The following is a 22,817-nucleotide window of genomic DNA, read 5'->3' as shown; positions in this document are numbered from 1 at the left end:
GCCTAAACTTAAATATTGGGTGTAGACCAGCTGAAATCTCACAAAAAAATCGACCAATTTAACGCGCTGTCTACACCCACGCAAACAAGCAGAGTAAAACAAACATTAGCGGAGAATATTATGAGAATAATTCGCGCAACGTTAGGCCCTACAGGGTGTACAAACAACTTACAATGACTTGTTCTTGGATTCCGACTGCGATACATTTATTTTCAAACAAAACCTTGACTTCATAAAAAGCAGCGGTTTTACACGCCTGATCTTACACGTCTGAATACAAAATGATTTCCAACGGTAACAAAAAAAAGATATTACAGTACGTTCAAAGATAGAGTCTAAGACCATGGGTTGCACTCGTACCAAGATTCTTTACGGAAATGCAAAGTTTGATTGTCTATTGCATGTTTACTTGTTGGGTGACATAGCGTAGGGATTTCTCCACAACGTTTCGCAGTTGGAAAGGTGCGCAGCTTACACGTAGTGACGTCACGAAGCGTGCACAGCAACCGGTGTTAAATGGGTTGAGCCAGTTATTACGAAAAAAGCTGAAGTGGAAAAATTTAATGATTTAAAAAAAACTTCCAGTCTTTAGCATTATGAGTTCTCTTAATTACGTTTTTGGTGAAAGCTAATCTTGCAGCTAATCAACTCCGAAAACGTTAAAGTCAATGTAGAAATATCACCAAATAATTTAAAAGAACAAAGTTCGGAGATCGCATCTTTCAGAGGCGGCGCTCAATCAGCACCGACGAGTATAAAAAAGGTTTTCAAAAATCTCGGCGACTCGTAATATTGCATGGGAGTGCGTTAAAGACGCGTCGAGGGGTGGGCAAATGGCGACGACCTTACTTGAATGTCTCGTAGCTTGCAGTTGTCGAAAGGCCCCAGCTCAGGCCCCGCTGGGTGTGCTTGCAGCCGTCTGGGTCGCGTGCGCCTCGCACACGACTGCTTCCGCCTCCTCCTCAGCGACCACACGCGCTGTCCGGCAACTCGCTCCCGTGCTGCCGGGCATTCACTCCCGTCGCGGATCGCAACTGCCGCGCGCCGGTCCACACACTCGTCTCGGTCTCAGCCATTGCCGTCACAGCCGCCAACAGCGCACTCGCGCTACGCGTCACACGACTCTTGCTACCAACTCTTCCAAAGAAGTACTGACCATTGCCAACTGTCACTTGTGCTCACTCAGGTACTGCAACCCAGCCAAAGTCTCTTAACATGTGGTACGAGTGTAATAAATATTTTCCCACGTCTCTGTGAAAATTAGATTACCCAAATGAATATGAACACAGTATAATAAAAACAGACTAAACACAAACAGCTGCTCTGTAGACAATACAACTAAAGGGCAACTAGAGCTAAAGAAAGAAATACGTCCTAAATGACAGTAACAGAATTATAGCAAAACAAAGTTTAACTCACGCGCTTCAAGACACATTAACTGACCACGTGGTTTTCCTAAAATCAGCCTCCAGGGCGGATCACGGGAGCGTTAAAGATTTTAGGACTTTAACATCTCCCCCGGCACATTTTCCACCATAAGCCGACTATGGATCGGAAACACTCCAAATTGAAAAACCATTAATTTTTGAGATTTTTAAAATATTTAGTCTTTATACCCTGCCCCCACCCCCCATTCCCAATAGGGGCACACTTGTCCCCGGGGAAATTCCCACAATGCCTCGACCTCATGGATACAAAAAAAACATGGCTATTTCCTATTGCTCGAAATTAGTTTTTCTGACCCTCTGACCCCACTATCTCTAATGTCTTAATTTATCGAAATATTGTATTGTTGGTGGTTCTTTATATGCATGCAAAATTTCAACAAATTCGGACGTCGAAAAGTGGGTAAAAATAGAATGGAAAGATTTTATTACATAGTCCATTCATTCATTCATTCATTCATTCATTCATTCATTCATTCATACATACAGGTCAAGCTAATGAAAGCGTGGTAACAAAATATGTGCGTAGAGACCATGCGCGACAGAAGTGAAACGGCTTGCTTATTAGTTACGTATATTAGAGATAAATTACTAATATTTTTTCATACAACAAGAGATAAATATTGGTGAAACGGGTATGCTCTCAAATAAAATAACTCTTTTTCAAACGAATAAATAAATGTAGATTCTTTGAATAATTTTTTTTTCTGGTACATTTTAAACAAACTCTGATTTTAATAGTTCTTAAACTTGAAGCTTGCCTATAATTACGTAGTTCATGCAGCTTACTAATCGTCCAAATGGACGTGTGTAGTCCGGGGTAGATATCTGGCATATGAAATTGACAACATGGCATGGGAACAAGCTCAAAGCTAATTTGTTGAGCCACAGTCACCCACAGCTACATCCCGATCGAGAAATATTCACGCCTCTTAGTTGAACTTAACATATGTACACACTCGTGGGCTACAGTGTGTGATTTAGTTAATCAAATAATAATTCTTGACAAATAATTAACCATGTCAAACTAAAGTGTAAAAAGCATGATACCAGCAGAAATATTTAGTTACACAGCTAAGACAATATTTACATAACAATGTTTAAAAATACTGATTTGCACAAGTAATTAAATTAATAATACATAAAGTAACAATATATTATTTTGAATATGGTCCCTTGACACAGTGCACAACGATGACCTCAAACCACGTTGAGTTGCCCTCTGCCCAAATACTCCCTAAAGCCAGGGTGGCGTCAGGCGCAGGCGGGTCACTATCCCTGCAGCATGGCGGGGTTCAACCTGAGCCGCACGCCACCACGTGGAGCCCGCTCAAGGCTGCTCCAGCGATCACCGCCCGCACCAACGGCCCCGGAGTGGGGATAGCGCAACGTCCACCCCCAAGAAACAACCGCGCACATGAAAGTGCGCGAGAGAGCGAGAGAGCAAGTTTTCTGCGTTATTTATGCCTTCCCCTGCTGTCTCCTCTATCGGTTCCACCACCACGTAGATAGCTAGTTCCCCTCATGCCATCGGAATTTTATTAACGCTCGTTAGGTTACAGGTGTGGCATAATCGACATCTAAACCCTTATTTTTGTGTCCTGGAATACCGGCATTACCACTGCACCAACTCGCGCCTTATTAACGTTGGTAAGTAGGAGAGACAGGTATTTACAGACGCCATCTTGGTTTAAACAGTTTTCAGATCATAACGATTCCTTATCGTTTAATATTAAAATTTTCCTAACCGTTAGAGCATAGATTGCGCGTTAGTAAATTTATAAATACTATAACACAGTCTCTATTAACAGTTGTCTGCTGGGGACGCACCACAATGCCGAAATACCACAACGCCGAACGTACAATGACGCCGAAAACCATAACGCCGAATGCTAAATTGACTACAACGCTGACAGCTAGAAAACTGCTGTGTACCACAACGCCGAATCACCACAACGCCAAATTACCACAACGCCGAAATACATTAACTTCGAAAACTGTCATTGCAGGACTGCCACAAATGTTAGGTTAGGTAAGGTTAGCACACAAAGTCATTCAGTTGTTTTTCATTTTGCTCCTGTGGCCCCCCCTCCCCGCAGCAACATTATTCGCCGTTGTGGTACACAAAGGTTTTTAGCTGTCGGCGTTGCTGTCAATTTGGCATTCGGCGTTATGGTATTCGGCGTTATTGTACGTTCGGCGTTGTGGTATTTCGGCGTTGTGGTAACGACCATTGTCTGCTTCCCGCATGTCCTTGGAGCGACTCGGCGAAGCGACCACGTGTCCTCTTGGCCAGTAGAAGGTCCCTTCAAGTCCACAAGACACAAATTCCCGCGCTAGTCGTTCGCACCTGTAACTCTGCGTAGTTCCGTTTCCGCTCGTATGTTCCCTCAATAAAAATTGCTCGTTTTGGCATTCCCTGCCAGCCATTGATCTTGAGCGCCGCAATTTTCGAAACATCACTGCAAAGTGCAGCTTTTTTAGAAATAGTCTTCGATTTAAAAAATAATAATAATTTAAGGATTTGATAAATTTATTACGTGTCTTGTAACTTGTCTCAAAATTTCACAGTTCTCAACAGTGGTACTCATTTTCCAAATGTCACTTGCAAAGAATCACGTGATGTTTGTTTACGAGCACTGTTTGCAAACATTATTTGCAGAACAACAGTGTCAGAATGATACGGTGACGTTTAGTAATATACTTTTGAGACCTTCGAATTTGAGAAGAGATACGTGACGCAGGCCATAACGCCGTGTAGCGGAGTTCTGGTCGAGTCCGCCCGTCCAGTTCGTAAACTCGCCTGGAACACGCATTTCACACGCAGTGGCATCGCGACGGTGGGGCGAAGGTAGTGTTGAAGATGGAGCGGGAGTGATAAAGTGAAGCGTGGAGTTCAAGAGCAGGAGAAGGAAAGAAGTGGTGGGGGAAGTGTTTGAGTGGGGGAGAGTAGGGAAGTGTTTGAGTGGTGGAGTGGAGAATTTTTTGAGTGTAGGAGAGGGGGGAGGAGTTTGAGTGGGGGAGAGGGGGTATGTGTTGGATTGGTAGAGAGGGGGGAAATGTTTTAGTGGTGGAGAGGGGGTAAAAGTTTGATTGATGGAGAAGGGGAAGAGTTTGAGTGGAGGATAGGGGGAAGTGTTTGAGTGGGGAAGAGGGGGGAAGTGTTTTATGGGTGGAGAGGGGGGATATATTTTAGTGGGGGGAAAGGGGGAAATTTTTAGTGGGGGAGAGGGGGGAAGTGTTTGAGTGGAGGAGGGGGGAAGTGTTTGAGCGGTGGAGAAGGGGGGAAGTGTTTTTAGTGGAGGAAGAGGGGGGCAGTGTTTGAGTGTAGTAGAGGGGGGAAGCGTTTGAGTGTAGGAGAGGGGATAAGTGTTTGAGTGATGTAGAGGGGGACAGTTTGAGTGGTGGAGAGGTGGGAAGTGTTTGAGTGGAGGAGAGGGGGGAAGTGTTTGAGCGGTGGAGAAGGGGGGAAGTGTTTTTAGCGGAGGAAGAGGGGGGAAGTGTTTGAGTGTAGGAGAGGGGGGAAGCGTTTGAGTGTAGGAGAGGGGGAAAGTGTTTGAGTGATGGAGAGGGGGGAAAGTTTTAGTGAAGGAGAGGGGGAAGTGTTAGAGTGGAGGAAGAGGGGGGAAGTGTTTGAATGGTGGAAGAGGGGGGAAGTGTTTGAGCGGAGGAAGAGGGGGGAAGTGTTTGAGTGGGGCAGAGGGGGGAAGTGTTTGATGGGTTGGAGAGGGGGGAAATGTTTTAGTGGGGGAGAGGGGGAAATTTTTGAGTGATGGAGAGGGGGGAAGTGATTGAGTGGAGGAGAGGGGGGAAGTGTTTGAGTGAAGGAGAGGGAGGAAATGTTTGAGTGTAGGGGAGGGGGAAGTGTTTGAGGGGTGAAGAGGGGGGAAGTGTTTGAGTTGTGGAGAGGGGGGAAGTGTTTGAGAGGTGAAGAGGGGGGAAGTGTTTGAGAGGTAAAGAGGGGGAAGTGTTTGAGTGGGGAAGAGGGGGGAAGTGTTTGAGTGTAGTAGAGGGGGGAAGTGTTTGAGTGGAGGAAGAGGGGGGAAGTGTTTGATGGGTTGGAGAGGGGGGAAATGTTTTAGTGGGGGAGAGGGGGAAATTTTTGAGTGGTGGAGAGGGGGGAAGTGATTGAGTGGAGGAGAGGGGGGAAGTGTTTGAGTGAAGGAGAGGGAGGAAATGTTTGAGTGTAGGGGAGGGGGAAGTGTTTGAGGGGTGAAGAGGGGGGAAGTGTTTGAGTTGTGGAGAGGGGGGAAGTGTTTGAGAGGTGAAGAGGGGGGAAGTGTTTGAGAGGTAAAGAGGGGGAAGTGTTTGAGTGGGGAAGAGGGGGGAAGTGTTTGAGTGTAGTAGAGGGGGGAAGTGTTTGAGTGGAGGAAGAGGGGGGACGTGTTTGAGTGTAGGAGAGGGGGGAAGTGTTTGACTGTGGGAGAGGGGGGAAGTGTTTGAGAGGTGGAGAGGGGGGAAGTGTTTGAGTGTAGGAGAGGGGGGAAGTGTTTGAGTGGAGGATAGGAGGGAAGTGTTTGAGTGTAGGAGAGGGGGGTAAGTGTTTGAGCGGTGGAGAGGGGGTCGCGTCGTGGCGACGCTGTGGTGCTGTCATTACTTGGAAACACAAAACTTAATGGCGCCAGTTGCACCATTCTGCTCTTCTATCCGCGATCCAATATCTTAGCCCAAAAAATGATCTTAGGATCATTCCTCTAAACGTTGCATCAAAAACATGCTAGGACTTATACGATCATCGTTCGCGTGAACTTAAGTTCCTACATTTCCAGTCTGCGACAACAGGCAGTATCAGTGTCGAAGAAAAGTTAGGTGCATTTCTACTGGTGGGCTGGAGTGACATGAAGTCGCTACAATCAGTTGTCACACGGCGAGCAAATGTTTGATGCGATTGCCACGGGATAGCAGCACGTGTAATCTCTGCCTCGGCTTTCCAATTTTGATAACGACTGAAAAAACATGCTGGTATTTAAGTACAAAATAAGAAGCCAAAATATTAATATGTTTTGACTGAAGAAATAAAGCTTGTTTTTAACATATAAAATAGATAGTAATGGCAAAATAATATATTAAAATAAAATAACGAGAATTTCAAACTTTTGAAATATGGTTATTTCACGTGAGAAGAGATTGTTACACTAGAATAAGTAAAGTTTGTTGATACGCATATTATATATTATCTGAATTTTCATAAATAATAATCTTATATTTATGTTTGATTAAAATAATCTGCATAATGTCTGCGAAAATGCCAGCCATGTCTGCTCGTGCTGTGTCGATCCAAGATAATTGCTACGAATCGACCCGAGTTCTCAATGATCTTCGTTCAGCGCTCACAACTAAATGGTGCAACAGGAAATGTCGTCAAACGATGATCAAATATGCTTATGACTCGAGATCACTCTTGAACTCCAATGGTGAAACTGGCCACTTGAAACACATATCTGACGTGAGAAACGCCAGGTCTGTGCCTGTTCTAAGTTCTGTGTTCGTAAGTTACGATGTTTCTTAGTTACGTGGTTCAGAGTTGCGTGTTTCTGAGATACGATCGTTCTAACTTGTGACAGTTCTGAAGAAACATTTTTTTTTGTTCGAGAATTCTAAGTTATGACTTATAATGAGCATTAGAGTTCAGCAATGATCTCGAATCGCCACTGCGTGAGCATACATGGACGGAATTTTTACTTAATTAACGCAGGTTAATTTAATCAGACGTAAATATTAATTATTTACAAAATTTATAATTACTTATAATACATGTATCAAAATATAGTGTGCACCTCCCTGGTACATATAAAGCGGTATCACCTCTAAGTGCAAGGCTACCTACCAACAGACACGCAGTATTTCTCTTGCAATAAGAAGCCATGAGAGTTGAATATTAACCCTAACATACTATGGTGTATAAATCAAGTTAATGTGTAATGTTAGTCTCTACGGGACTTTTAACATCTGGTGAAAGCAATTTCCGAGCAACAAATTATAACAATAAAAACGCTTTTTTGACAAGTACCACTCTTCCATTTTTGAATTAAATTTTGTGTTTAAATAATACAAATAACATAGGGCAAAAATTATCAGCTCATTCCCACAAAGAAACTGAAAACCTTTTTTAGGACTAAGAACCTAACACTACAGAACCCTAGTGTTGCGAATAAAATGTGTATCTGTCTGTCCGTCCGTACTGCCATAAGCTTTTAGCTAGTAATTTTAATTTTATTTTTCCCCTAATATGTGTTGTTTTGACACATCATCACACTCATGTATTAAATTTGACTCAGTTGCTTAAAAGATTAAAGTTTAAAAGTAATTTATAAAAAAAATAATATCTTAACCAAGTGGGTAAATGTTATAAAGAGTAGATTTATTAGCGCGAGGTAGGAGATTTTAATATTGCAAATGTTAGACCATTTATCATGTGTATAATTAGAAATTTTCTGTATTAAGTATATAGATATAAATATATAGTTAAAAACTAAACTATAAGAATAGTATGGCACTTATAAGTGGGTAAGTTCGTTTCTTATTTGTTCAGTTTAATTTATAGTGTTTTTTTTTGTATGTTATTGAACTACAAGGTACATCTTAGTAAGCACTATCTTAGTAAGTAATTACATATACATCCAATGTATCTACATATTACATATTACATATTATATGCTCATATTGCAATTGCTTATAGTACATGCGTATGTAGGTATAAAACTTGTTGTGAATGTAATACGTAAACTACATGTTACAATAGCGAGCATGGTAATCGTTAAAAAATTATCGTTAAATTTGGTATTTTTGGATTTGATGTTAATATAAATAATCATTGGTGAATAAGCAAAACATTATTATTTCTAACGCTTTAACGTAGAGACGTGTATACCAACTGTAACACCAGAGTCAGTGCTTTTTTTAACGACGTGAGAAAATACGCACTGGGGAAAAAAAAAAACTACAGACTTTCAAACATATTTATTGAATTAAATTATAAACATTTAAATGAAAAAAGGATTGTTATGTACGCCCCAGTTCCTGTTTACATTGATCCAATTGTGACTAGTAATTGTGCATCGAATAAAAACAAAATAAACTATTACTTTTATCCGAAACATAATGAACACTGTGGTGTTTATTTAGTTAATGTGCCAGCTACATATACGACAAAACCTATATACTTTTTCCCCCTGCGGTTTAGCAATATTCCACTGTAGTATATTTTGGTACCCTTTTTAGTTTAAATACTTGTGAACCTCGATGGCTTTGCTTATAATAAATTTGCAGTTTCTCCACAAAAATGAATAAAATATTAAATGAAACACTACAATGGCTTCTATAACGGCCTTTTTTTTTTTTTGTCATTTCTTAAATCCAACTGTCGTTTTGAGTTACGTTTCAGAAGCTTTAAGGTAGCATAAACTTATTATTACTTATTTTTTCCACCTTTGATTTAAGATAAGAAACTATTAATCGAACAAAATTTGTAAAGTATGTTATTAAAAATGTAATAATGACTAATGGTAATTTTCAATATAAATTGTACAACTAAACCAATAGTGAGATAATTTTTAAAATTAAAAATTAATAATTTCTTTAATAGTGAACTTTTTATGTGGCAGAATTACTGATAGAGATTTTCACAGTTATTTTCCTTTGGACTTGCAATCAATATGAATTTAATTCCGTTGGTTCTCGGTAGCGATCATTGACCTCATGTGAGAGGGATGGGATTTCGATCAACCTAAACAAACAGTCGTTACTGCGTCCGCTATAATACCATTCAGCCTCTAAACACAAGCGTTGATGCAAACGCTAACTTCAATCAGCGTCATACACACTAAAATTCTAAAAATAAAGTACTTTAATTTGCGGTGAAATTATCAGACAAAAATTACAAAAAAAAATTGGTTGGTTGTAAAGTCGGTTTACGGACGATTGTTTAACGTGACAACGTCATAACAAAACATTGATGAATAAAATTGAATCATTTTTATTGAATTATCACTATTTTGTATGGATAGAAAGAAGGAGTGAAATGAAATCTACAATTTAATTGATAAATTTACTTTTATTTGCACTCACATTAATTCAAATATGTTATTACTTTAACGAAGAGATTATTTTAACTATAACTTTTATACATGTTTGCTATTTAACTTTTCCAATCTGTGTTATTCCGTTAAGGATAGGACGATGATAGGAAAAGTAGGAAACGAATGGGAGTGTTTCAAGTTTAATGTGCCTCGAAAAAGTCATATCTATGTTTGTTCCAATCGAGTGGAAGAGAGATAGATGCGGCGCAAGCGTACAATGAGCGTAACGGGACAAAGCGCAACGGGACAATGTGCGTAACGGGACAATGAGTCATCCTTTTTCGTGCGTGCAGCCGGTGTTCATCGATTTATTAGACGTTGTCACGTCAAAAAATATATGTAGCAAGATCGTGGTTGAAGTGTGGCTTAGCTTGAGGTTGAAACACAATAATGCTCGTGATTGAATTGTGGCTGTGCTTAAGGTTTGAAGTCTTGGGTATTTAAAGGTAAAAGTGTGCATACGCTTGAGGTTGAAGTGTGTCTATGCACGATGTTAAAGTATAGCTATGCTCGTATTGAAGCGAATGTATGCTTGGTGTTGAAGTGTAGCTATGCTTGCTCATGGCGATAGTGCGGCAATGTTATAAGTTGTAGTGTGGCTATTCTAAGGGAATAAGTGTACGTATTCTCGTGGTGGAAGATTATCTATGCTAGAGTTTGAAGTGTGCATATGTTCAAGTTTGAAACATTTTAATTCTCGCGGCTGAAGAGTTGCTTTGTCAAGGTTGAAGTTTTCAATGCTTGCGGTTGAAGTATGGACATGCTTGTACTGAAGCATGTATATGCTTGCAGTTGTAGTCAGCTATGTTCAAGGTGAGAATTGGGTGAAGTGAGGCTTTGCTTGCATCTGAAAATCTGGCTGTGTTCGAAGTAAAAATGTGCGTATGTTTGAGGTTGAAGTGGTCTATGCGTGAGGTTAAAGAGCAGCTATACTTGTACTGAAGCATGTCCATGCTCGTGAATATAGTCTGGCTACACAGGAAAAAAAATTCTTTATACGCGTACAAAATATCCTTAAGCAACCAGTTGCCAAAAAATAGTGTTACTACAAGAAAGTTATTGTAAATTGGTACAACGCGTGCCTACAAATATGAAATACATTATTTTTGATAATACTGAGTATTTCTTACTAAAACTGGTGCGTAATTTCTTATTTAAATTGTGTTTTCATAAGAGATAATTTTTTTTAATATGGAAGAGATAATGTTATCTTCAACAAGTTGACTTTATGTTGTTGTTTCATCTTTATTACGTGCGTAGTGGACCAACACAGAGCATGAACTGCGATGCAGTTGTTGAGTGCGTGCTTGAGGAACCGAGGTCGCTCGGGTTGCAGTCACAGGGGAGAAACTCTCTGCCGAGACTGAGACGAGACCTAGTTTTTTTGACGTAGTTTCAGGCCCACCCGCTAGATAGCAGCTTTCATAATATATTGCTAACTTAGGTACATTGATTTTAAGAATGTAATGCATAAGCCAGTATTAGGGCAAACAAAACCAATGAAAATTAATACACTCTATTTTGGTAGCCACGCATTTTGTGGTGTGGCATACCATCAATGTTTTGTATCTCCTACTCACTTATATATGGCATAATTTTTTTATTACAGATCAGCATTAAGTATTTTTCAAACAATTTGAACCAGTTTCACTAATCAATTGGTCGTCAAGAAGATAAATTAGTATTATAAACCTAAAACCTTATACTGGGGTTCTGGACGTGTCCCCCCAGTGTTGCAACTGCCAAACTCCTGTACACCCTTCCACCCGCTGTCGGGGTGACCCGGTATGCTTCAAGTTTGGCGGGCCCCACCACCAAGTCCTGCTCCAACTGTGTGGGTCCCCACTGTGCCAGGTCCTTCAGGCCTACCGTCGACGCCATCCTCTCCGCACGGCAACACCTCGTTCCGATGTCCAACGGCCGACCGCCCCGGGTCGTTACCACAACGCCGACAGCTAGAAAACTGCTGTGTACCACAACGCCGAATTACAGTAACGCCAAAAAATGTTGCTGCGGGATGGGGGGGTCACAGGAGCAAAATGAAAAACAACTGAATGAATTTGTGTGCTAACCTTACCTAACCTAACCTTTGTGGCAGTCCTGAAATGACATTTTTCGGCGTTAATGTAGGCTATTTCGGCGTTGTGGTAATTCGGCGTTGTGGTACACAGCAGTTTTCTAGTTGTCGGCGTTGTAGTCAATTTAGCATTCGGCGTTATGGTTTTCGGCGTTATTGTACGTTCAGCGTTGTGGTGCGTCCCCGACCGCCCCTCCTCTCAACGATGCCTGGTCTTTTCCTTCTCAGACTTCTAATGCCTGGTCTCGCATCACTCCCCCCCCCCCCCCTGCTGATCCACCATCCTCTGTTTCATCCTTGGCCTTCACGCTGAAGGAGCTCCTCCTACTGGCCCGACAATATCTTCCTCTCATTCAACGTACCCTGACTGCTCTTTCCACTGCCTGCACTCCCGCTGACAAACTTGGTGTCCTCATCCAGGCTCTTATATCGTTCTTTGACGCTGCTCCTTAGGTTTCATGATGATCCTCCTTGGCTCATCACCCGCATGGCTCCTCTCCCACTACTTTTTGTCCGACTCCAGACTTGGGACACTTCCTTAACAAGCAGATGGACCTCAGGGACCTTTGTCATCGGAGGGGGGGGGGGGTGCGTTATGGGCTCCATATGCACAGAGAAAGGTTTGTTTGCCTCAACAAAATATTTGTTTGTATATGGCGAAATAAATATATTTTGTTAATTCAAACGAATATTTTGTAGTAGGAAAGATTCTGTTGACCCAAAAAAAAAATTATTTTATCAATTCAAATGTATATTTGGTTAGGTGTAACAAATTATTATTGTTACTTACCGAGTTTGGTTAAACTAAAAAAATATTTTGTTCCACTAAGTAAATATTTGTTTCGCCATAAATAAACTAATATTTTTATTATTCAAACAAAGTTATTTTTCTCTGTGTACCTTCCACTTGTCGCCTTGTAGGCCTTCGTGCCCTTGTTCTCTGTATTGTGTGCCTGTGTATTTCTATATGTTTATCAAATGATGGCTTTTTTGTAGGGGCGCCCGCGAGGGTACCCCACTTTTTTTCAAAAAAAAATCATATTGGAACGTCTATCCTGAGTGGTTTTTGCTGGTGGTTACGGGCCCGACCAATAGATGGCGACACGTGTTGCGAGAGTCACGCTTGTTCCACGGGAAGCCTTTATTTCACAGACGAGAGAGCACACCCGAAGTTCCCCGAAGTTCATGCTCGCTTCTTTTTTTCCGTACCACAACAGGTTTATTTATTTGGGATGTAGCGTACTCATACGTCATACGCCGTTCTATCTCATTTTATAAACCGGTGTGGCATTAAATTTTGCGGTTAATTAGGATAGGTTAGCTGCATTATAGATACTTTAAAACATTGTGGTTGGTTGGTTATTTAAGGTAAGTATAGCTACATTAAAAATACTGTAAAATCATTTTATGGTTGCTTAGCAAATAACTTTTTAATAATATGTAGCTATCCAGCGCTAGGAAACAGTTTACATGATTTCACAGTATATTTAATGTAGCTATCCTAACCAAATCAACCGTCCACAATGTTTTAAAGTATTTATAATGTAGCTAACCTAACCTAAATGACCATTAGTTATCATGAGTTGTCCAAAATAAACATTCACGGACACACGGCAAACGACATTAATATGGCTGCGTACAAATAAATACCGTTGCATTGTTTATGGTCTTTCCTTTTTATCAACACCGCCATATTTATATGCAATGAACAGAGAATAAACTGAAGATGCACGATCGGGAGTTTGGCTCTCTCGTCTGTTGAAAAGAAGGCTTCCCTTGTTCCGTGGCCGCAGTCTCGCCGGCGGTGTGGGTGCCGAACCAGCTGGTGGGCGCGCCGGCCGGCACGGACGTGTCTGTGGACTGCCACACGGAGGCCTACCCGCGCGCCATCAGCTACTGGGTGCGGGACGGCGTGATGCTGCTGCCCTCGCGCAAGTACGCCGCCTTCACCACGGAGAGCGGCTACCGCGCGCACATGAAGCTGGTGGTGCGGCAGCTGGGCGCGCGCGACTTCGGCACGTACCGCTGCGTCTGCAAGAACTCCCTGGGCGACACCGAGGGGTCCATCCGCATATACGGTGCGCGCCCGCATTTCATCCGCGGATGAACACTTTCTGGTCAGGTTGAGAAACAACTATCTCCCACTCAAACTTAGATTCCTTCCTACATGCAACTCCCTGGGCGACACCGAGGGATCCATCCGCATATACGGTGCGCGCCCGCATTTCACCTGCGGACAGGCGCGCAACAAGTAAATTTCCAAAAGGGGGGCAATATACCTTTTCATAAAGAATCATCGATCCCCCCTATTGAAGCGGGGGGTCCGGGGGTCCTCCCCCGGGAAAATTTGTATTTCAAGGTGGAAAGTGGTGCTATTTAAGCTGTTTTACTATCTAAAAATTGATTACACAGCACTTTCTTTGCCCCCGTTTGCCCCCACTTCAAGGTTTCAGAGGGGGAGCAAAATACCCTTGCCCCTCCCCCCCCCCCTGTTGTTGCGCCCCTGTCTGCGGATAGACACTTCTGGAAAACCGTGCATTCGTTAATAATAATAATAGTATTAATAATAATATTCGTTAATAATTTCGATATTATATTCAACATTTCAAATCACTATTTTTTTTCATTATTTTTTGCCCTAGGTAGACCAAGTGAGACTCATTCACCAAAAAAAAAAAAAAGGCGGGGGGGGGGGTTTGTCTGTAAAGTCGGTTTACGGACGATAATTTTACGTGATAATGTCATAAGAAAACATTGATGAAAATTTGAATACTTTTTTTTAATTTTCAAATATTATTAACAGTTTTTTTTTTGCAAATTTAATTTAAATAATTAATTTGTTTAAATATAATTACGAACAATTAGTTAAAAAGCCCGCCTTAACCTGTTTGATATTATAGAAGATTTTCTCGCACGGTGGTTTGGCCGGTTCTTACACGCTCGGCTCAGGCGGAACATGACAATTTTGATAAATAACTATCTCGCACTCAAACTTAGGTTCCTTCCTACATGCATAGACTACCGAATAAAAGTGGGCAAGCAATCGCACAGGTTGTCTGTCCCAGGAGACCTGAGGCCTTCAAATGTATTGTTTTCCTACAGAGTGCCCTCCCTCTGTTACCATACATTTCATCTGCGGATAGACAATTTTCCGCATCTACGGTGAGTGCCCTTTGTTACCGTACATTTCATTTGCGGATAAACAATTTCAGAAAATCATGCGAAACTTAAATTTTCACGTTGAAAAATAAACATCTCCCACTCATACTTAGGTTCCTTCCTACACGTACAGACTATCGAATAAAAAAAATTAAATAGCGGGCAAGCAATCGTACAGGTTGTTTGTCCCAGGAGACCTGAGGCATTCCGATGTATGGTTTTCATAGAGTATTTCATAAACATTTTTTTTTCCCCGCCCACTTTGGTCATTGGTACCGATAGAGCTGGTAACATGGATACCATACTACAGATATGGTTGCGCCACTATCACGATTAATGTAGAAAGTAGCACGCAGACTGAGTGTTACGAACGTGTGGGACCCAGTATTGCAAGTCTAATTAGTAAAATATAACTGACATTGAAGTTGTTATAATTTTATTTATTACTCATCAGTTTACTCACATTTGTTCTTTCTTTCTAGAAATTCCAATGCCTTCGTCTTCCCCTCGAGCTAACGAAGTTCGAAGCAGTTCTGGAACTCAAGGTTCGTACAAAACATGTACATCAAAAGAATTTCATAAAACAGATTTACTGGTGTTCTGCAAGTATTCCAAAAAATATTTCATATTCGTTAATAATTCGATATTATATTCAACATTTCAAATCACTATTTTTTTTTCACTATTTGATGCCCTAGGTAGACAAAGTGAGACTCATTCACCAAAAAAAGGGGGGGGGGGGTTGTCTGTAAAGTCGGTTTACGGACGATAATTTTACGTGATAACGTCATAAGAAAATATTGATGAAAAATTGCATACTTTTTAATTTAAAATATTATTTACAGTTTTTGCAAATTTAATTTAAATAATTTGTTTAAATATAATCACGAACAATTAGTTAAAAAGCCCACCTTAACCTGATTGATATTACAGAAGATTTTCTCGCACGGTGGTTGGCCGGTTCTTACACGCTCGTCTCAGATGGAACGTGTCAATTTTTCGTGCGTGCAGCCGGCGTTCATCGATTTATAAGACGTTATCACGTCAAAAAAAAGTGAGTGAGTCTTTCAGTACTCACCAGTGATGTGTAACATCTAATCTCGAAGAACGAGCAAATTCGCGTTTTCATGTTCTCATGTTCGGACTTGAAATTATCCATAAATTGTTTAAAATAGTGCCGAGCATAATAAATATATACGCAAATAGTGTTTTCAACTACATTTATTGACGTGAATTACAAATAGTTATCGCACCCACCGCTATAATTCGTTTGCCGAGGCAGCTAAGTGGACTCTGAATCATTCCATTTGCAGACCAGAATTTTAAACTAAAAGTATAAAGAACAGCTATGATGAAAGCGAAAAGACTTGAAAAATACTTAACCCCGACTTCGGACCGATTTTCGAAAAGGAATTTTACTAAAATGCTGCCCATCTTGTTAAAATTAATTAAACGTTTAATTATACAACGTTTCCTTTTGTCTGTGTGATCTTTGGTTCGCGTTATCCGCCACAGATGGCAGCATCGTTGTTACACATTTCCGTTCCATTCTACTTCCGTTACATTTACGAAATGACTCCTTCCAAATGCCGTATACCGAGAGCTAACATATTACACTTCAAAAATTTTAATGAAAAAATGTGTAACATTTATGAAGTCAAGAAGATTTATTGAGTAATTGGGATTTGTTTTCTGCAACACAGTACAAAGATGTTTAAATATGTAACAAATAATAAGTGGTTATAATTATTATTTAAAGTATTTAAAATACTCTTTTTTATGCTTTTTCAAACATTAAAATTTCGTAGTTTAAGTAAATGCATTGCCAGGTATCATATTCCCGTCCATTATACATATCTCTATTGCGGTTCAATAAAAAGATGGACTCCTGTGAAGTGTGAAAAATAATGTTGTACTGTATATTTTAATTGGATTCGCAAAAAAAAATGGATATTCGTGAATAATTTTATTTTTGATTAGAAATTTGTTTCCAATAAATAACTTGTTTTCACTAAATCGTAATATTTATATCACTAAACGTATATTATCATACAACATTTAACAACAACAAAACTGAAAATTATATACTACCTCAGTAAATAATTTTCCTACTGTGTTGTATGTAACATAATTAGAGCAATTAATTATGAATCGGGTTATCTGTTGTAAGTATCACTTCTGAACTCGTGTTGCAACCATAAGTTTAATTTTGTATTCTGCAACTTCTAATATGTGTAAAAAAAATACTTCCAGTGAGAAGCTTTAAACTTCTTTATTTGGTGGAAGAGGTGCTATAGCAGGATCGTTTTCTATGTATAGCAAAAATATTTTTAATGTACCTCATAATAAGTGTTGCCTTTCACAACTAGGTAAGGTAATAAGAAGACACATGTCATACAGTGTTTTAAAATTTGCATGTCATGTTATGGTTCCCCCAATCTTCAGCATTACGTATTTAACAATGTTTACATAATATTGTATGAAAATTTCATTAGCAAATTTGTTGCACAATCTGTAATTGTGAAGGAAAATATATTTCGTAAAATACATAGTGCTGTTCTTTTTATATTACTTAAGAACAAACATTATGATTGCCTAGAATTATATTCTTCTTTGGTTAAAATAATTAAAAAAACATATCTTCACCACTGTTGACAAAAATTTCTACATTAATTGACTGGCTACTAGTAAATAGACGACCAATTAATAGCCTACATTAGGGCATCATTTGCATGCATGTGCTTAGTTTGGCCAATCAGAAAGATCCAATTTGCGTGGGGGTATGTATTTCCTAGCATCTGCAACTTATCTGTAGCCGTAACAACATACCTTTTTTTTAACGCGTGTGATATGTGATGATTGACAGTTACTAGAACGGTTGTGAATTTAAACTCTATTTCCAAGTAGTCTACAGGGTGAGTTAGATTATCTAGACTTCTCTCAGGGTACTTACGGAAGATATTTTAGTATAAATCTAGCTGAATTACCTGTGATCACAGAGATGGTGAGTAGGACTCTAGTTATGTCTTATTTCTCCATGGTTGGAAAAAATTTCGTGTTTGGCAATTAGAAATACTTTCATAGAAATTTGGTAATGTTTCTGCAACTTCATCTCCTACCTTTTCTTTTAATTTCCCAAAATTGTGTTGATTATTCTCCAAACCTCAGTTATTTTGCAGTGACTACTTTAATTAATATAATAAACACTGCACAAGACGTTTCTTATGTTTAACATTTTACCCTGTGGATAATTTATTTCAGAGAAATAATATATGTTCAAGAATGCCAGGATATGACTGAAGCTCTATGATCAAATATTATGCCACATGTTTTAGAGAACTGCATCTAAACTTGGTCTTATTCTTATACAATTCCGAATTATATTTTCATAATTTAAGTTATGATATGAATATGGGAATAAGGGTGCAATAACCCATTGTCCAGCAATAACCTCACTCCTAGGCCATTTCTTCTAATCTTGATGCAACTGAAATCAGAAAACAATTTGTTATTCCAAATAATTTCACTAAACTCACTTTCCTCTTTTCTTACCAAGTCTAGATTTCTACAAAGCAGCAAATGGTTATATTGGTGTGTTTGGTGTGATAATTGGCATCGTTGGAACATTATTCATGATCCCGGCAAAGTCGGCAGTTTCACGTGATTGACGCATGGTTTGCGCTGAAACGTTGAAAGAGTCCAGATGGAGCATATGCTAGCAGAAAGTGAATCCAAACGAACTGTACCGTTGCCAGTTGGTTGCTCTTTCCAATATGGCGGTCATAACGTGCACAAATATGCTCCCTCGTAAACAAGTAAGTCGCTCAAGTAACACAAACAGTCGTTGCGGTTTGGCACGGAGCGCGTGAAAGAGCGTACACTCCCCGCACAGCCCACTGGTTTCAGGCACGTTGAATGTCGCCGTGTTCGTCGAGGTGGTGCTAGTCGGGTCGTTACCACAACGCCGAAATACCATAATGCCGAATGCCAAAATTGACCACAACGCCGACAGCTCCACAACGCCGAATTACCACAACGCTGAAATACCAAAATACGGAATGTCAAAATTGACTACAATGCCGATAGCTAGAAAACTGCTGTTTCTTAAATGTACCTTAACGCCAAAATACCACAATCAAACCTAACCTTACCTAACCTAACCTAACCTACCGTAATATAACCTAACCTAACTTAACCTAGCCTATCATATCCCAGCCTAACCTAACCTAGCCTAACCTAACCTAGCCTAACCTAACCTAGTCTAACCTAACCTAGTCTAACCTAACCTAGTCTAACCTAACCTAGTCTAACCTAACCTAGTCTAACCTAACCTAACATTTGTGGCAGTCCTGCAATGACATTTTTCAGCATTAGTGTATTTCGGCGTTGTGGTAATTCGGCGTTGTGGTACACAGCAGTTTTCTAGCTTCGGCGTTGTGGTCAATTTGGCATTTCGGCGATGTGGTATTTCGGCATTGTGGTGCGTCCCCGTGCTAGTCTCGTGGAACAGGTGAGGTGGAGTGTCGCGCGGGAAGTGAGGCGGCGCCGGTGTGTTGTCCTTGCAGAGAGCCCGGCGGAGCGCAACTCCTCCGGTGGCGCCGTAGTGGCGGACCACCGCGGCAGGGCCCCTCCCCCATTCCCCTCCCCCACGGTGGCCAGCCTGGACAAGATCGGTCAGCTGGGGGTCGTGAACGGGCCTCGCCTGGACTCCAGTGCCGGAGAAGGTGAATGAACAGATTGCAATTTGAGCCTGGAGACCAGGCGATGTCAAATTCTTTCACGTGCGAATCGGCCAATTTTGCTAATACCGTTTTCAAACAAAAACCACTACGTTCATTTCAAAGAGGCAAACAGCGCTACAGAAAGGAAATTCCAGGATTTTTTTTTATGTTTGTGTTCCTCAGATTTAATTGTTTAAATATTGAAAACACTCCATAAAACATACGCTTAAAATAAATTTTTCTTACTTTCCCTTCTGTTGCACTATTTATCTTATCGTAATGCACAGTGTGATTTATATTAGTAGATAAGTATAGCCGATCCTGGGACAGGGGAGGAGGGAGGGGGATCCAGGGATCCGCAGAAGCCATTTTGGATTACGTCACTTTCGGCGGCCATCTTGGATTTGACCTTATCTTTTGACCCCGGCGGCCATTTTGTTTTAACCACCATTTTGTTTTCTAGAACATTCAGCAATTTTGTTTTCTAGAACATTCCGACATTTCGAGTTTCGTCCGCCATCTTGAAAATCTTTATTTATTATCCGATTTTAATGAAAAAAATATATTATTTAAAAAAATTTTAATTAAAAAAACCTGTGCATCGAACACCCCACTCCTCTACATTACGAATACACCATCTAGCACCCGCTCCTCTGTTACAATGATATCGTCATCGAACACCCCACTCACCCCTGTTACAATTTTTCGTTACACCGCATTCTTTAAAATAAATTTATTATCAAAATAAAACATATATACCATCGCTGCCTGACGGAGGCAGCCATCTTATTTAGTGAAGACCACCATCTTGATTTCATCTGATGGTATCACCAAGTGTAGGTTTTTAAAGTACGCCAGTGTATGTAAGGTTGAGTTTCAATTCTCTACCAACATTATTATGACCCTTATAACCAAAAAAATTCGCAAATTTTGTTAAAATAAATCACACAATCCACAAAATCCACAGTCATTTTGTTGTTGTAACCACCATTATTCTTAAAGTCTTATCATTTATAGGTTTTCACTAAAATATATTTTATCAATACTAGCATTGTGGATGCGATAGTTTAAGTAATGAAAATTTAAAAAAAAACATTTATTACTCCATCTTAGTGGACCAGAAATTTTTCTGAGTCCTAACTCACAAGTAATATTCCCTTCTCATGTTTGCGTACTCGTGTTTAAAAGCTGCATGGAAGCAGATATTTTAATGTTTGTGTATAATTACATTTCACCATTCTGTAAGACATTTATAAGTATCAGTACCTCGGGGGATATAGGTTCTATATTAAAAATAATAAACAACATGTAGGTAAAATTGTATTTATTAAATTAAAAACATATTTTGCACAACAAAAACGGAAACTATACAACAAAATCAGAAAAACTATAAAATAAATGGAAAAAACCAAACTGCCAAACTATTTACATCAAAAAATATGTACAGAAAAAAATTATTCGTCGCCTCCAACATATCCGTGGGGGACCGTGCGGATACCATCTACGCAGATGAGCCGTTTGTCGTCCTCCCACGTTATGGCCAGCTTATTGCTATATTCGCTGTATAGTATATGCTGCCGGGAGCGAATTGCTCTAACACCTGCCCTCATTGTGCGGTGTTCTTGCAGGGCATCCAGGTAGTCATCGAATGTTATGTGGTTTTTGACCACACATCGCTGGATGCCCTTGGCCTTTTTCTCGCTCTTACCACCACACCTGTAGGCGTAGAGTTTGGCCCGTAGGCTTACAAACTCCTCCATCACTTCTCCCGCACACTCGTCCTTAAACTTCCCAACAACCTTTTTGTTGATGGGGGAGAAGCAATGGTGGTCGGAAGGGTAGCAGCTGGTGTCGAATTTAGCCATCAGTGTAGGGTCGGCTCTGAGATCATGGTAGAAGTCCTGTGTCTGGATCTCATACACGAAACTGTCTGTATCCATATACATCAGGTGAATATTGTCATGGTAACGGGGTTTCATGGTGTTGTAGTGGAAGTCATACATTAGAGTCTTTGATAGGTCGAGTACTGCTAGCCCGGCATAGATCGGCTTGTCGAAAATGATGGTCTCGTGATTAAGGTGGACTAGAGACAAATTCGGTTCGTACATTGTACGGTCCTTGAAGGAAGGACGACACACCAACTTCTTGAACCTCTTCTCAGAGCACACCAACTCCATTTTGAGCCTCCGCCTCTTGTTCTCCATTAGTTTGCCAAATGTTGAGTTCACAGCGAGCTTGAAGAACTCCTTCTCGAACTCGTTGGCTGCGGCTTTCCGCTTGTTGGTATTCAGCCGAATATAGGGCTCCAACCATGCCGACTGCTCAAACTGTAGGACTCGGTGAATCTTAGTCACTCTCAGCCCATTCGATACTGCTTGCTGTAGGTTTTTGTAGTGTACAATGTAATGCTCTTTATTTTCAAGTGTTGTCATCAGCTTTGATTGATTTGAGCTGGGCGGACACTGATTTACGGGGAGAAATGGTAGGTCTTTATGACTTTCGTAGAGCTCTTGAGGATACTCCACGTCACACTCAATAATGTAGCCTGTAGGAGAATCATCTGGGACAGATACGATATCAATGGATGTGTCTGCCCATTGGAAATGACGAATTGGAAGCGGCAGAGACATCGCCCACCCGTACAAGTTGTTTGCATCAATGTACTCCAGGAATGTAGAAGGCTTGGATGCATCATATGTCTCAGGTATGTAGGAGTTATTGGCTACGCAATGCCGTTTAATGCTTTGCGCTACTCCTCCCCTAATACCTGCTTCCACAAACATATACATGTCATAATCTGTGAGAAGCTCTAGCTGCACACCTGTGGTACGAAGCATCGCATCGAAAGCGAACCCTGGACAAGAAATATAGTGAGACGGATCTAAACTATATGTCTCCAAACATATGGAACGGAAATTCTCGAATACGTCCGCCAAAATCAGAACATCTGTCTTTAGGTACAAGTCAGCATACTCCCCTAAAGTAGCACACTGAAACTTATCCCAGACTTTCACTGCATGAGCGTACTCCATCTCTGAAATCATGGAATCAGTCAGACTATTGTAGAATTCGTCGATATGCGGAAGACTAGTATCATCTAGTCGAGCAAAAGAATCGACAAAATCATACGGGAAGACTCCCTTGCGGGTAACCAACTCCAACTCATCAGGCGCGAAAAACTCAGCAGTACTGACAAACTTGTCTGCCGGCAAGAAATCAGCGAGCGAAGCAAGACCCCGACTCATGAAACGGAACGTATCGACAAACTGAATGCTGAACTTATCATGCAACTTCTTGGTAAACGTTATCAGCTTCTCCTCTGAATTCGGGATTATGA

General features: G+C 40.5%; 1 protein-coding gene across 2 annotated transcripts in view; it reads left to right on the top strand.

Annotated features, from left to right (window-relative positions):
• LOC134538985 (lachesin-like) overlaps nt 1-22,817 on the top strand; it is a 493,186-nt gene that overhangs the window by 442,098 nt on the left and 28,271 nt on the right. The window contains exons 6-8 of one of the 2 annotated variants that reach the window (XM_063380644.1): nt 13,394-13,678; nt 15,242-15,304; nt 19,325-19,483. In XM_063380644.1, the coding sequence (XP_063236714.1) occupies nt 13,394-13,678; nt 15,242-15,304; nt 19,325-19,483 (507 nt within the window). The remainder of the gene's footprint in view (nt 1-13,393; nt 13,679-15,241; nt 15,305-19,324; nt 19,484-22,817) is intronic. The other variant, XM_063380645.1, reaches the window with a different exon arrangement.

This window comes from Bacillus rossius, chromosome 14, assembly GCF_032445375.1.
Source record: "Bacillus rossius redtenbacheri isolate Brsri chromosome 14, Brsri_v3, whole genome shotgun sequence".
Lineage (NCBI taxonomy): Eukaryota > Metazoa > Arthropoda > Insecta > Phasmatodea > Bacillidae > Bacillus > Bacillus rossius.
Note: the sequence above shows the minus strand (reverse complement) of the source record. Positions and strands in the feature narration are given on the sequence as shown.